This window comes from Bison bison, unplaced genomic scaffold (assembly GCF_000754665.1).
Source record: "Bison bison bison isolate TAMUID 2011002044 unplaced genomic scaffold, Bison_UMD1.0 scf7180017864289, whole genome shotgun sequence".
Classification (NCBI taxonomy): domain Eukaryota; kingdom Metazoa; phylum Chordata; class Mammalia; order Artiodactyla; family Bovidae; genus Bison; species Bison bison.
The window spans coordinates 10700142-10713800 of record NW_011494861.1 but is presented as its reverse complement, the minus strand read 5'-3'; the positions used below and the strand labels follow the sequence as shown (position 1 = coordinate 10713800).

The 13659-nt window shown below is 58.9% G+C and overlaps 1 protein-coding gene across 1 annotated transcript in view; it reads left to right on the top strand.

Annotated features, from left to right (window-relative positions):
• SKI (SKI proto-oncogene) overlaps positions 1-13659 on the top strand; it is a 56438-nt gene that overhangs the window by 4472 nt on the left and 38307 nt on the right. Inside the window, 1 exon segment of the mRNA XM_010850215.1 lies at positions 8-181. Within this exon segment, the coding sequence (XP_010848517.1) occupies positions 8-181 (174 nt within the window).

Here is a 13659-nt window from a genome sequence, read left to right as displayed (position 1 = left end):
GCACAAGGCCCTGGAAAACCGGACCTGCCACTGGGGCTTCGACTCGGCCAACTGGCGGGCCTACATCCTGCTCAGTCAGGACTACACGGGCAAGGAGGAGCAGGCGCGTCTCGGCCGCTGTCTGGACGACGTCAAGGAGAAGTTTGACTATGGCAACAAGTACAAGCGGCGGGTGCCCCGGGTGAGTGTCCCGTGGCAGCCGTGCCTGGGGAATGGGAGCGGGGCCTGGAGAGGGCGGGGTGCCCTCCTGGGTCGGGGGCTCAGCCTCTCCCACACGTTTCAGGGCTAGGTTTTGTTTTGTGGAAACTTGGGGGTGGTGTTGGCGTCCCCATAGACTGCTCCGTATCAGGAGGAAGGTCCTTTGGTCTGACTTCTAGGACTAGCTCCTTGCCTGGTTGGGAGCCTGGGGGGCAAGCTTGGGGGGTGAAGCCCTCCTGAGGCCCAAGCTGTTGCCCAGCTGGGTCGGGAGGGGCAGGCCTCTTTTGCCCTTAGTCCCAGGAAGTTTGATCCTGACCGGATCCACTCTGGAGCCTTCAGCCCAGGCCTTCCTGGGGACCAGGGGGGTGTCCAGGCTGAGTGGGGGGCAGGGAACCGCCCTGGCCTTCCCACTCCCGGGCTGGCACACAGAGGGGAGCCTGCCCGTGTCCCCAGCAGGCGGAACTTGGCTGGGCAGGGCCTGTTTGTGCCTTGAAGTCTTGGGAGACAGACTCCAAAGCGAAGCCAGGTGTCTGGGCCGTGGTGGCCGGGGGCCGAGACTCGGCGACTCCAGCTTTGTGTGTGTGCCTGGCCTGCCAGAGAGTGAGTCTCAGAGTCCCCTGTGTGGGGGCGAGGGCCGCTTGGCACCGGGATCGGGAACTGGTCAGCGGACGCCTGAGGCTCTGAGTGTCAGGGGAGCCGCTGGCCTGCGGTTTGTTTTGGATGTGCACGTTTTCTTCTGTCCTTTCCTCTGAGAGGCAAAGGGCGGTGGGGAAGGCCTTTGGCCTGGGGTCTGTTTGTTCGCCAGACGGTGGATCCGTGTGATCCAGCCTGGCAGCTCCTGGCCTCTCACTGGGGTCCACACCAGCTTTGCATGGCACCTCCCCCCTCCCCAAGTATTTGTAACTTTTCTTTTGAGTATCCAGGCTTATTAAATTGCACACACAGAATGCTGCATTGGCTCTGCTATTCTTGGGAGGCCTAATTAATTCAGCTATTGCATCAAACTTTTTTTTCCGAATCTGTGAATAGATGTTCCCGCCCGGTTTTCTCTGGGCGCCCCTCCAGCGGAGTGTCAGAGTCTCCGGGAGCGGAGGAGGGGAGGGGAAGCCAGGCCTGTCGCCTGCGCTCGGGAGGCCCGTGTGTGCTTGTGGATGTGCTGGTGTTCCTGCCTTCGGCTCCTCTGGCGCCCAGGTGGCAGCTGTCTGCAGACCAGGGCTGGGATTGGGCAGGAGGGACGGTCTGAGTGGGCATTGTGGGTGGGGGAGGGTGCTGGTGGCAGGTCCCAGCAGGCTGATCGGGCCTCTCGTTTCAGACTGGGAGCTGGCCGTGTGTGGCATGAGGGGTGTTCTCAGTGAACTGGGGGCTTCTCTGTTTGGGGTGCCTACCCCCTCGACAGCCATCGTGGCCCAAGGGCACCCTGTGTGCAGGATTGTGGTGGGTTCTGGCCGCCTGGATAAGCCTGTGGTTGAAAGGCTGTGGCAGGTCACTTAATGCAGGGTGGAGAGGAGACGGTCTTGTCTGCAGGGTGTGTCTGTGTTTGTGTCCGAATCTGGGTCATGTGTGTTTGTGGTTGTCTTCCTGGGGTCGGCTGTGGCAGCTGCAGGCCGGGGCCTTGGCTCCCTTGCAGAAGGCCCTGCTGTTCTGAACATGAGTGTCCGTAGGCTCAGGGAAGGCCTGGCCTCAGCTTATGGGCCCAGGCACTGCCAGGCAAGTGGGCAAGACGGCCCCCTGAGCCGCGGCCTCAGAAAAGGGGCCAGAGCGAGCTTTGGTGTTTGGTGATTCCCCAGACGGTCGGCGCCACCCTTTCCTCTTGTGCCCTGCCAGTGGTGCTTAGAGCTCTCGTTGGTTCAGGGATGCTGATGGTGATGTGATCATCCTGAGAGGTTGGGGTTTCCAGGCTGTGTGTCAGTACCACGTGTTGTCACAGTGGAGTCTGGGCCGGTGATCCCATGTGCCCCCATCCAGGCCTCGGCTGTGCCACTGTCCGTGCTGGTTCCTGTGCTCTCCTGTCACCCCCAGCTCAGTTGTCCTGTTCTCTGGCCTCTGCCCATGGCTTTGGCTCTGTGACCGTGCACTCGGGAGTCCTGAGCTGTGTGGTCCTTTACAGGTCTCCCCAGCACAGCCTGTCTGTGCGCCAGGGACACCCAACCCCAAGAGTGGGAAGGGGATTTCGGCCTCAGGGTGGGGAGCTCATGGGGAGTTCAGGGGAAAAAGCTGCAGGGAAGACCCCCTCCCCAGGCTGTGGGCCTCTATTTGCTCCACCCACTCCTGACAGATTATTCATGGGATACATTTTGATTTCTCCACTTCTTTCTGTAGTTCATTTTAATATTTTTGATCTCCTGAGGCCTAGGACAAAAAGCAACAGAGAACGGGCTGGAACTGCTCTCTGTGGGGGCCTCAGGTTCCTGTGAGATGAAGTGAGCTGATGTTTGTCCTAGGCACTGAGGGCTGCGGGGGTCACCTGGCTCTCTTGCCGCCAGCACTGAGGGGGCCGCACGGGGGCCTCCTGGGGTCCTGGGGCCCAGTTGCCTTCACCTGCCCTGCTGTGCCTACAGCCTGAGCACAGCAGGGTGGCGGTTCCTGTGGTCACTCCAGCATGGGGATGGGGCTCCAGCCTGAGCCTGGAAACCCTTGAAGGTGGTGTGTCTGCGCATGCTGGCCCGGGGGGTGCTCCTCAGTGATGCCCCTCACACCATGGGGGCCTCAGGACGTGCCTCCGGCCATCTAGCCACTGTCAGGGCTGCGGGACCCTGGTGCCCTGCGCTGGGCGGGTCTGACTGTGAGCTCCTCGGGGCTGCTCCTGTGTCCTGGCTCTGTCCCTCCCTGGCTGCCTGACTGAGCAAGCATGCACCTCAGTTTCTGCGTGTTGAGACGGGGACAGTATGCATAGCAGTTGTTGGCGGTGTCTTGGGGGTGTGTTTGGGTGACGAATGTTGTAGGTGGGCAAGGATATGTCTTTTCGCTGCCGGACCGTGTAGCAGTGAGGTGGGAGTCTCAGCCTCCCCATGCCCCCTCCCTTGTCTTCTGTTTGATCGACTCCATCCCTCATCTGATGGCCCTTGGACTAAGCTAGATCTGTCAGTCACGGAGGGGGCGTTGGTATGTGTCCCTCGTTTTGAGGGATGGCTGCTCGTGGGCCAGGTGGGTGGCGGGGTTGCACTGCCCCCCTTGGGGCTGGAACTGGGCGGGCCCCTGCATGATCGAGAAACAGGCCGTTGGGAACTGCTTGCCTTCCGAAGGTCCTGCTTCCCAGGCTGGAGACCAGGGATGCTGTTTGCTCATGGGGCTTCTTCCTTCAGTGCTGAGTCCCTGCAGGAGTGTTTCCACAGAATTGCCTGCCTGGCAGGGGCTCATGGACTGAGGGTCCCCGTGCTGTGTGAGTGTCCAGAGTGGAGTCTGTGTGAACTCCCAGCAGTGGAGCAGTTTCCCCCATCACCTGGGGATGGCCAGGCCATCAGTGTGGAGGAGCGTGGACTCTGACAGTCCCTGCTGGGCAGCAGCTGAGGCTTTGGTGAGGGAGATAGGCCATAGGGATTCCACTAAGTGGGCACGTGTTGTATGGTCAAGCTCAAGTGGCCGTGGGAGAGATGGTGTCAAGAACGTCCATCGGGCTGGAAGGGACTCTGGCCAGCCTGCCTCTCTTAGCACCTCCTCTTTATCGTGGGGCTAGGCTTACAGATGCCCTTAGTCTGGGCACAGGTGTAGAGGCTTGGGTGTCCCTTCGTCCACTGGCTTTGCTCGAGGTTTTTGTGGGCACCATTGTGATTTCCTGGCTCCTGACGCTTTGCCGAGAAGGTGGGGTGCTGTTGGGTGATGCTCTGCAGCCAGGCTCCTGGATGGGCCCAGCCCCGCATGTAGGAGGATGGAATCAGCAAGTTGGGCTGGTCCTTGGTGAAGGCCCCAAAGCAAGGCCCGGGACTCATCAAACGGGAAACAGCAGCCTCTGGGCAGCCGAGTGTGAGAGAGGGAGGGTGTGGGGGGCCGGCCGAGTGCCCTTGTCTGCGTGTGGTGAGCAGGGCTGTGTTGAAGTGGTCCTCCAGGTCGGGGCCGTCTGCCCATCAGCCCGTCTTCAGCCATCCTGCTGGTTTCCAGCACTTCTCTTTGGAACTGGGCGGGGCTGTCGGCTTGCCGGGGGCAGCAAGGTCCCTGAGTGGCCCTTGCTTCTGTCCCTGCTGCCCGTCTGGGGACCCTCGACCAATGCAGGGCTTTGAGAGTAGAGCCGTTGGCTCCCAACCTTGCTCACAGCCCGTCTGAGTACTGTCTGTCTGAGATGCCAAGCGAGGCCCACGAGGAAGTCTGGGGAGGTGACCGCCGGGCGCCGGGAGGGCCTGGGGGAGGCGGTGCTTCCGGGCCCTGCACCCTGGCCGTCTGGCGGGAGGTGTCGGTGGCCGCCGGCCGGACTCTCTGTGGCCCAGAGACTGTTACACAAGCAGCAATAATGTGTCTCTTTCTAAGGATTGCGAAAGTTGGGGAGGATTTCTCCACTGGAAGAATTATGCAAGTTTCAACTGAAATGTTTTTAAAAAGTTTCTTTGTTTTGAGTCAAAATACAGAGGCTGAATTATTTCCTTAAGATCTGTGAGAGCTGCGGGAGAGGGAGAAGCCTCCACTCTTCCCAGGGCCCTGCTTGCTTCCTTCTTTCCTTCCCTCTGGATGCCCATCACATGGGGATGGGGCATGTTTGGGGGAGGTTGGGCCCCGAGGTCACAGGTGGGAGCTCCTGGCCACACGTGTCCGTGGATTAACAGGGGCCTGTCAGAGCCCCAAGAAGGGATGAGAAGTCACTTCTGGGAGTGTGAAGCTGTCACCGTGGGGTTTGAGGCGGGTTCCTGTTGGTGTCGGATTAGAGCTGTGACTGGTCTCTGTGTTCATGTGAGTGGAGTGGGGCGGGTGGGGACTCAGGCTGTGTGTCCACAGTTGACTGGTGTGGCTTGGGCCCTGCAGGGTCCCAGGACGGCCGGAGGAGCCCGTGCTGTGACCCAGCTCTGTGCATGCAGGGCCGGCTTCTCTGGTGGCCCGGGAGCAGCCGGGGTGCTATAGGGTTTACAGCGTTTGAGTCTCCTCTGATTTTACGTTTTTCACTTAGAAAGACTCGAAGAACGCTGCGACTTCTTGATTTTGCAGCTACAGATAATAATTCAGGAAGTCTCGGCGTGGCTCTGTGGCCGCGCAGCCCGCAGCGGTCGGGCCTGCCCCGCGGTCTGGGCTCTCCGGGGAGACCTTTTTGCGGCCGACCTGGGGCTTGTGTGTTTGTGGTTGTGTTGTTGGCTTCGTGTGGGCCCCCAGTTCCGGGCCCGGAATAAATACTTGTCGAATGACTCATGGAGACATGAAATCACTAATGTCAAGGTTTATTGGCAGCTTGGCGCTTGCTGGCTAGAAAAGGAAGGAGCTGGCGCTTTCCCTGGAGTGCATGGAGCCGTCCTGTGGGGCCCCAGCTCAGGGCTGCTTGGGGTTCAGAGACGGCTCCACCTGGACAGGCCCTGACGTGGCTTCCGCTTGGATGTTGGTTGGTTACTCTGAAAGGAATGTCTCTTGTTGAAAACAGGCTTCTCAGGGGCTACCATGCTGCCTGTCACAGAAGATGTGGTGACGGGTGGTGAGGGGGCTTTGGCTGTGGGGGAAGGAAGCTGGAGCCACTGGGCCTGAGGGCTGGCAGGACTGTGGGTGGTTGGAGCGGAGGGGGTCTGAGGGCCCCAGGCACCCGTGAGACCTCACTCAACCCCTGAGCGCCTGTGAGGGGTGTTGCTGAGTGGAGGTGACCATCATGTGATGGGGAGGGTCTGAACCCCTGGGACAGGGCCGGCAGTGAGGAACAGGGCTGGGCTTCGGGACTGCAGGTGGGGGTCACCTGCATGTTGGGGGTCACCCACTGGTGGCCCCATGTACCTGCACCCACCTCCCTCTGCCCCAGGAGCTGTTGGCCACGTCCTCACAGGAGCCCAGCGGTGTGATTGGTGTCTGAGGACCTGGCTGGAACCTGGGCCTTCTCTGCACCCCACTCTCACCTCATGTATCTCCTGGGCCACATAGCGTTCCAGGAGGGCTGAGGGTCCAGGTTTGTGTGCAGTACGCAACCCCCAGTACCAGAGCCCCTCTATCCGTGGCGCTTGCCAGTGACAGCCAAGAGGGCCCTGAGCCCTGGGGAGCCTGGCGGCCCTGCTGGGCTGGAGGGGGGTGGGGGCTGTGACTGGGCCTGTGTGTGGCCAGCTTTCTCTGTGCACGTCTGTCACCTTGGCTCTCTCGTGACCCCATGGTTCTGGTTTGTGGTTCAGGCCTGGTGGGTGGGTGCGGCATCCACACGCTATGCTGCAGTCCTCCGGTCTGCGTGAGCTGCCTTCAGAGCCTGACCTGCTCGCTGACTGGGGTCACTGTGGTCTCCAGTGGTGCTGGTGGTTCTCTCATGGCTGTCATGGTTCCGCCCACCCGCCCCTGTGGATGCGTCCTGTTGGCCTGATGGTCTCCTCTTGCTGCCTTTCAACTGCTGGAACAAGAGGGGCCCTTGGTCCTGGGGACCCCCTTGCCTTGCGTGGGGCTGGGGCTTCTCTTGCAGGGACCCACGGGTCCGGCCATGGACAGAGAGCTGCAGAGTCTTCACAGAGAGCCGTGGGGCCTGGCTGGCCTCTCCTGTGCCTCCCAGCCCAGCTGCCGTGGTTGTCTGGGTCTGACTGTCGCCCCCAGTGGGGCCAGTGTGTCTCAGGTGTTCTCTGAGTCCCTGGAGGAGGTGGGGCGTGGGGCGGGGGCCGCGGTGCCGCCCTGGGAGGAGGGCAGGTGCATGTGTCCACAGGTGGTTCTGGAAGCTCCTGCCCAGCCCCACCTCCAGGTCAAGGCAGCGGGGAGTCTCTGCTGGCCTTGCCTCTACCTCCACATGGGGTGGGGACCCCAGGCCTGGCGTAGTCCCTGGGGTGCAGCCTCTGCACGTCCAGGGAGGGCTGGCCGTGCAGAGGCTGCTGGCTCCCCCCACCTGCCGCCTCCCACTTCCTGGTGTTAGAACCACGTTGCCCAAACCATTAAAAAAATTATACTCCCATGTTGAATGATATGCAAATGTAGTCAATTAAGCGAGGGGATTTTAATTAGCAGTTTAAGTTCATGTGTGAAGTGCCTAGCCTTAATTACTTGACAGTTTTGTTGTAAATTTGCTAAGTTTTTTTTTGCAGAACTATCAAAACTGTGATTTTTTTTTAACATCCTTGTATGTAATAAGTGTCGCCCAGCTTGCCTGACCCTAGTGGGTCTTGTCTGCATTTACAAAGCTCCTTAAACTGTGAAAACAGGGTAGGCCCTGGGCTGGCTCCATGCGGCTCCAATAGTTAAACTGGGTTCTGAGTGGCCCGGGTGTGGGTGGCCGAAGGGTCCTGGGCTCCTGGGTAGTGGACCCGGGGACCCTCCTCCCAGCTGGGGTCTGGCTGCCTGCAGTGGAGCTGGAGCCCGGCAGTGTACCGACAGGCAGGAGCGCAGAGGACCAAGGCTACAGCCCTTGCCCAGCAGACCCGGAATTCCTAAATTCCCAATCTTGCTCCTTCCCCACTTCCAGGAAGGAGGCCCCCCTCCTGCTGCCGTGCACATCCCCCCGCCCCCCAACCCAGTTCTGACGATGCGGCCCACCCAGCCTGGTGTCCAGTTTCTACTGCGGGAGAGGAGACATGTGCTCTGTTTGTTGGATTCGGATTCGTGTTGGACTCTTCTCCCCTCTGGGGAGGATCTGCTTTAATTTTCCTGTTGCTGTCGTTGAGGTGGTCTCAAGTCATCCAGGTCTTCTGTGGTTTTTAGTGTCCCTTCCAGGTTTTATTATCTGAGCTCCGGGTGTTTCACATACGCAGTTAGGATTTAAATGTTCTCTTGAACCGCCTTGCGATTTCTCTCAGGAGTCCATGTGACAGAGGCTCTGGCCGGGACCCTGCAGAGCAGGCGGCTGTGAGTGGGGGAGGGATGGGGTGCAAGCCTTTTGAGGGGCTCGAGGGAGAGCCACCTGGGCCTCTGCCTTTGCTTGGTTAAGTTTTGAGGGGTGAGCAGAGTGAGCCCAAACGGTGATCCCAGGGCAGGTTCCTGCCCAGCGGTGAGCACCCACCACCCACTGGGCCAGCATGTGTGTGGACTTACAGCGGGTGGTGGTGTGAGGGCAGATTCAGGCGCCCGCGAGTGGGGAAGGGGCTCACAGACACATTCTTGGTGTTACACTGCTTTCATCTCACTCATCTCCCCCAATCTTCTCGCTAAAGCAGACCCCAGGCATCATTTCACACGTGAGTGTTTCAGTATCCGTCTCACAGATACGGAATCGTGGAAAATCATTACCTTGGGGCTGTTAGCGTGCCTGGCAAAGTTGACAACAGTGTCGGAATGCCTGCGGGTCCCCAGCCTGTGTTCAGATCCCGCATCTCAGACGTGGCTCTGCCGGCCTCCCTCATCCATGCCCCTGTGCACACGTGTGTCTTGTGCACGGCTGTGCCTGTGGGCAGCCATGGAGCACTTTGGTGAGCAGTCTGTGGTGTTGAGGGTCCTGGTATGTCTTTCACATCCAGGGCCAGGCTGTGTTTTTGTTATTATGCAAGAGGCTTCAGAGAGTGTCTTAATGTGGACTCCTCCCAGGAGCCTCAGTGCAGCCATGTGGAAGGCCGTGTACACCTGCTGCCAGCTTCCAGCCCCCCTACTCCAGCATCCTGAGCGCCCTGTGTTGACCTGCGTCCAGCGCGGCTGTGGCCCTCACCCCCACCTCGTAGCTGGGGCTGGTCCCTGCTCTTGTGTGATGGGCGTCGGGCCTCCAGTGCGGGCACCCATGGATGGGACTGTGGTGCGTCCTTGCTGCAGGCATGTGCATGTGTGTCTGGGTCAGAGGTCACGCTCAATTGTTTTCTGCAGGGAGGGTGGGGCCTGTGTCCTGAGGGGCCTCAGGTCAGTGGTCGCTGCAGGCACATCTCCTCTGATGCCTGGGACTTGAGCTGAGGCTCTCATAGAAGACTTGGCGGCTCAGAGCGAGCTCCCAGCCTTGTTGGTCGCGCTTCCGTTTGTCCCATTTGGTTGCTCACACACAGGGTGCCTGTACTTCTCTGGGTATTCCCTTGGGAGACTCTGACCCAGAGAGGCAGGTCGTCTTCATGGATTCTTGATTTTGTTGCCAAGATTCTCCCTTTTAACAGCATCAGGTACCTGCCTACCTTCCTCCATCCTCACAGCCTTAGTCACTGTTGTTCAGAATAGTCTTGTTGAAGGGAGTATCTCATTGGTTCATTTTTTCCTAAAGGAGTTGGCTATTTTATTATTTTTAGTATTCTTTTTCCTATAATTTTCCTTGTGTGTGTGTTGTTTATTGTGGTAAAATGACACTTACAATAAAAACCATCCTCCTCCTTTTTCTAAGTGCACAGCTCAGTGGCATCGGGCACATTATCACTGTCGGGCAGCCGTGCCCACCATCATCTCCAGGACTTTATCCTCTTCCCCGCCACGCCCTCCCCTGGCCCCCACCCTCCTGCTTTGTGTCTCTGTGACTCTGACTCCTCCAGGGACCTCAGAGACGTGGAATCATGTAGGGTGTCTCCTCTTACGTCCGGTTTGTTTCTCTCCGCATCGTGTCCTGAGGTCTGTCCACGTTGGAGCAGGTGCCAGTGTCGGGACCTTCTCCCTGTTCAGGGCTGGATCCTGTTCTCTCGTATGGATGGACCACATTCTGTCTGTCCGTCATCTGACGACGGGCACCTGGGTTGCTTCTGTGTTTCGGTTGCTGTGCGTGGGGCAGGTCCCCGCTCTCAGTTCTGCTGGGCACGTCCTCACAGGTGGAATTGCTGGGTCACACGGTGGCTCTGCGTCTGCTCCTTGAGCAGACCCTGTACTGGCTTCCTCAGCAGTGGTGCCCCGTGTCCCGGGTTCCCTGTGTCCTCGCCAGCACTGGTTTCTGGGTTTTGACAGTATTGGTCCTGAGGGGCGTGAGGCTGTCTCGCTGTGCTGTTGATTTGTGTGTTGAGCATCTTGTCATGGGCTTGTTGGTTGTGTGAGTACATTGGCCTCTGAGGTTTAGCTGGTGAGCTTGACATGAGACTGTCCTCTCTGGAGTCTATGTCCTGCCCCAGTTTCTTGAGAAAGTTCTTAAGAGAGGAAGCGGTGGTCTCATGCTTTTCCCCACACAGAGGCCGGAGTCTCTGCCTTTTAATCTTGTCACCACACGGGGGTTGTGTGTTGGGCCCAGAGCAGGGGGACACCCACCTGTGTTCTGGTTAGCTTGAGGGCAGCTCTGGGCAGGAGAGCCTGCCGGCTGGATGTGGACTTTCCCTCTGGCTCCGGGACAGCCAGGAGCCCACGCCCAGGACCACCGGCCACTTGGCGTTCTCCCTCTGCCTTGGACACAGTTTCCCGAATGACTGGTGCATGTGCCCCTCTCCTAGGCTTTGGGTCCAGCCCAGCTTCCAACCATGATTTCCACTCGTTTGTCTCCGTTGGTTTCAGGAGGCCACAGTGACAGGTGGTCCGGGAGACACTGGTTGACCAGGCAGACCAGGCTGCTCCGGGCCCTGACTGGTGGCCCTGGCCAGGGTGGGCTGTGCCCGCACTGCCCATATCCCAGCCCCGGGGCTGCATTGCCTGAGCCGTTGAGTGGCCTCTGAACCAACCCAGATGTTTGGTTTCCAGACGCCCCCATCTTGGCCTCTTGCGGGAGCGGGAGTGGGAGTGGACCCGAAGGCTAGGGACCGGAGAAGTGGCCCTCTGCTTCTTTGTCCACTTTGTCTTAGCTGTTGAATATTGATGAGAGTCTGGGGTGTGAGGGCGCCCTGCCGCTTAGCTCTTGAAAGGAGGGTCCTCGATTTTTGTTTTGCAAATACTGCCAGGTCTGCCTGCTGGGTGGGGGTGACACCACTGGTTGGATTCAAAAGGAAGGCCCGGTGGTGGGAACCGGGGCAGGGCCTGCAGGGACCTCGTGAGGGTGGCTCTTTGTGCTCTGGTTGAAGAAAGAAAGAGAAGTTGGAAACCGCTTGGGGTGGGAGGGCCCCCCTCTGCCCCACCTGCTGCCCACAGTGAGCAGAAAGCACTGTCTTTGGATCTAATTTTAACCTCTTTCTTACCCCATTTTCTCTGTGCAGATGTTAGCAAGTATAATTTTTTGTATTTCTGGTGAAGTCCAAGTTCCTAGAAGTCTAGAGAGGCAGCATTGCTTAATGGTTAGGGGCAGGGATCCTTAAACTTGATTGCTGGGAATTCCCTGGCGGTCCAGTGGATAGGATGTAGCCTTTTCACTGCCGAGGGCATGGGTTTGATCCCTGGTCAGGTGAACTAAGATGCTTCAAGACACGTAGTGTGGCAAAAACAAAAACATTGGCTTTTTTTTTCCCTAAAGAAACCAGATATACCCACTTGGTTCCTGGGGCCGGATCCTGGCTCGGGCAACTTGCCACTTGTATTAGAGGCTTTGGCAGTTCCCGGGGCCCTGGTGTCCCCGTCTGTAAAGTGGGTGGGGGAGTGGGGTGCCTCCTCTCATTGGTCATTACAAAGGCCCAGCACTGCGCCCGGCCCTCTCTCTGTCTTCCTAAGCCGGGGCATTTGACAGGAGCATCCCAGGAGCCCGGCCGGGCCCACGTGTGGGCATACGCAGGCTGGCACAGTGGCCTCCTTGCAGCCAAGCGGGCCAGCGGACGGGCGCCAGCAGGTGCTCTGAGCGGAGCACACAGTGTACCGGGCGGCCAGGCTCCCTGTGCCAACAGCAGCTCTGGGCAGCCTGGGGCCTGTGCAGTGTGTGGTCAGTGTGCCCATGTTGGCTGCCCTGATGGGCTTGCAGAGTCTCAGCTGACTTCCACGCTGGGTCCCAGGTGAGGCGGGTGCTGGTGCGTTTAACCGGTGTGGGGTCCTGCTAGAATGCTGGGAGCCGCCTGTCCTGGGTCCCCTGGGCTCTGTATGCAGCCAGGCGTGTGTGTGCGGACCCAGGTGTCCACTGCGGTGTGGTGCTTGGTGACAGGCTGAGGGAGTCCCTTCTCTGTCAGGTGCAGCCCCCAGGTGGACCCCTGGACAGACGGAGGACCCGCATCCTGTTTGAGCAGGGCAGGTGGTTCGGGTTTTCAGATGGGAAGATGGGAAGACTGGGGGTAACTCTTCACATGGGGACTTGGGTAAACGGCCAGCAGTGGTCAGCGCCTCATCGGCAGCCTCAGTCTCAGTGGAGCAGCACTGATCCCAGAGCCGTTCTTACCCAGAAAGATGAGGATTTCCGGAAAGCAGAAACAAGGCAGTGTGTCAAGAACCCTCTTAGGGAGGCTCGCTCGTTCCCGTCCTGCTCTTGGGGCAGAGCCTCAGGAGGGAGGAGCCCAGGGGCAGCAGCCAGGGTCCAGGGGTTGGCAAGGGGTGGGGATCCCATCCACCTGCTCCTTCTCGCTACAGGTCCTCACATGCTGGATTATGCATCACCCTTGCAGAGAGTCGAACAGAATCAGAGATCTGTTTTTCAAACTAGGGTTTGTTACTGTTCAGGAAATTTGGAATTTTGAGAGGTTTTTCATGCTGCTCTTGTTCCATTTCTGATGCTTTTGGGTCCGATTTAGAAAAACCACTCAGTGTGGCTTACATGTTGCAAGATGTCATTGCCCTGCCCAAGCTGGGTGTCCCCAGAGCACTGCTGTCCCTTGGCACATGTTCTTGTGTCCTTACACCAGGGGGTGGCTTCCACGCCCCTGCGGATGGCTTCCACGCCCCTGTGGACAGAGGAGCAGCCAGCCACCTGTTGGTGAATCTGCTGCCTCTCCTTGGTTCAGGGCTTTTTATTTTTTATTTGTTGTGTACTTGGCTGCACCGGTTCTTTGTTGGGGCACGCAAGATCTTTTAGCTGTGGTGTGTGGGATCTATCCTTGATGAGGGATTGAACCTGGGTCCCCTGCACTGGGAGCACAGAGTGTTACCCACTGGATCACCAGGGAAGTCCCTGGGGCTTTTTTATTATAAGTAGTTTTCAAGTGAAGCTTTTCTGCAGTGAAGCTTTGAGGCAGATTCCCCAGGGTTCACTGCCATTGTCCTGCTGCATTGGAGGGAGAGTGTCTAACGCTGTGGTCCTTGGTGTGTGACCGTGGGGCCCCGGCTGCAGTGCCGTCATGCTCCTCGTCCACTCAGCCCTCGCGCAGCAGTTTGCTTCTGCCCAGGACCCACTAGGATGGGCCCTGCGATCTGGCATCTCTGCCTGAGCCTGTCCGCTGAGATCTCCCCACCTGCGGTCCTGCCTGATGCAGCATCTGAAGGGTGAGGAGCTGTCCTGTGGGCACGTGCTGGGTGTGTCTCCTGGCTGGTGTCAGTGGCAGGCTTGGAGCCCCCCTCCCCTCGGGGATGGCAGCTTCGCTCACACTCGTGGTGAGTCTGCTTCTTCCCTCTGTGGTTAATAAATAATCTGTGGGCAGACTTTAGACCCTGGCAGTGTACGCTTCCCGTGAACTTGCTCCTGGTGGGTTGGCTGTCCCTCCAGGATGCTGCCTGACCTGCTGCTCCTCT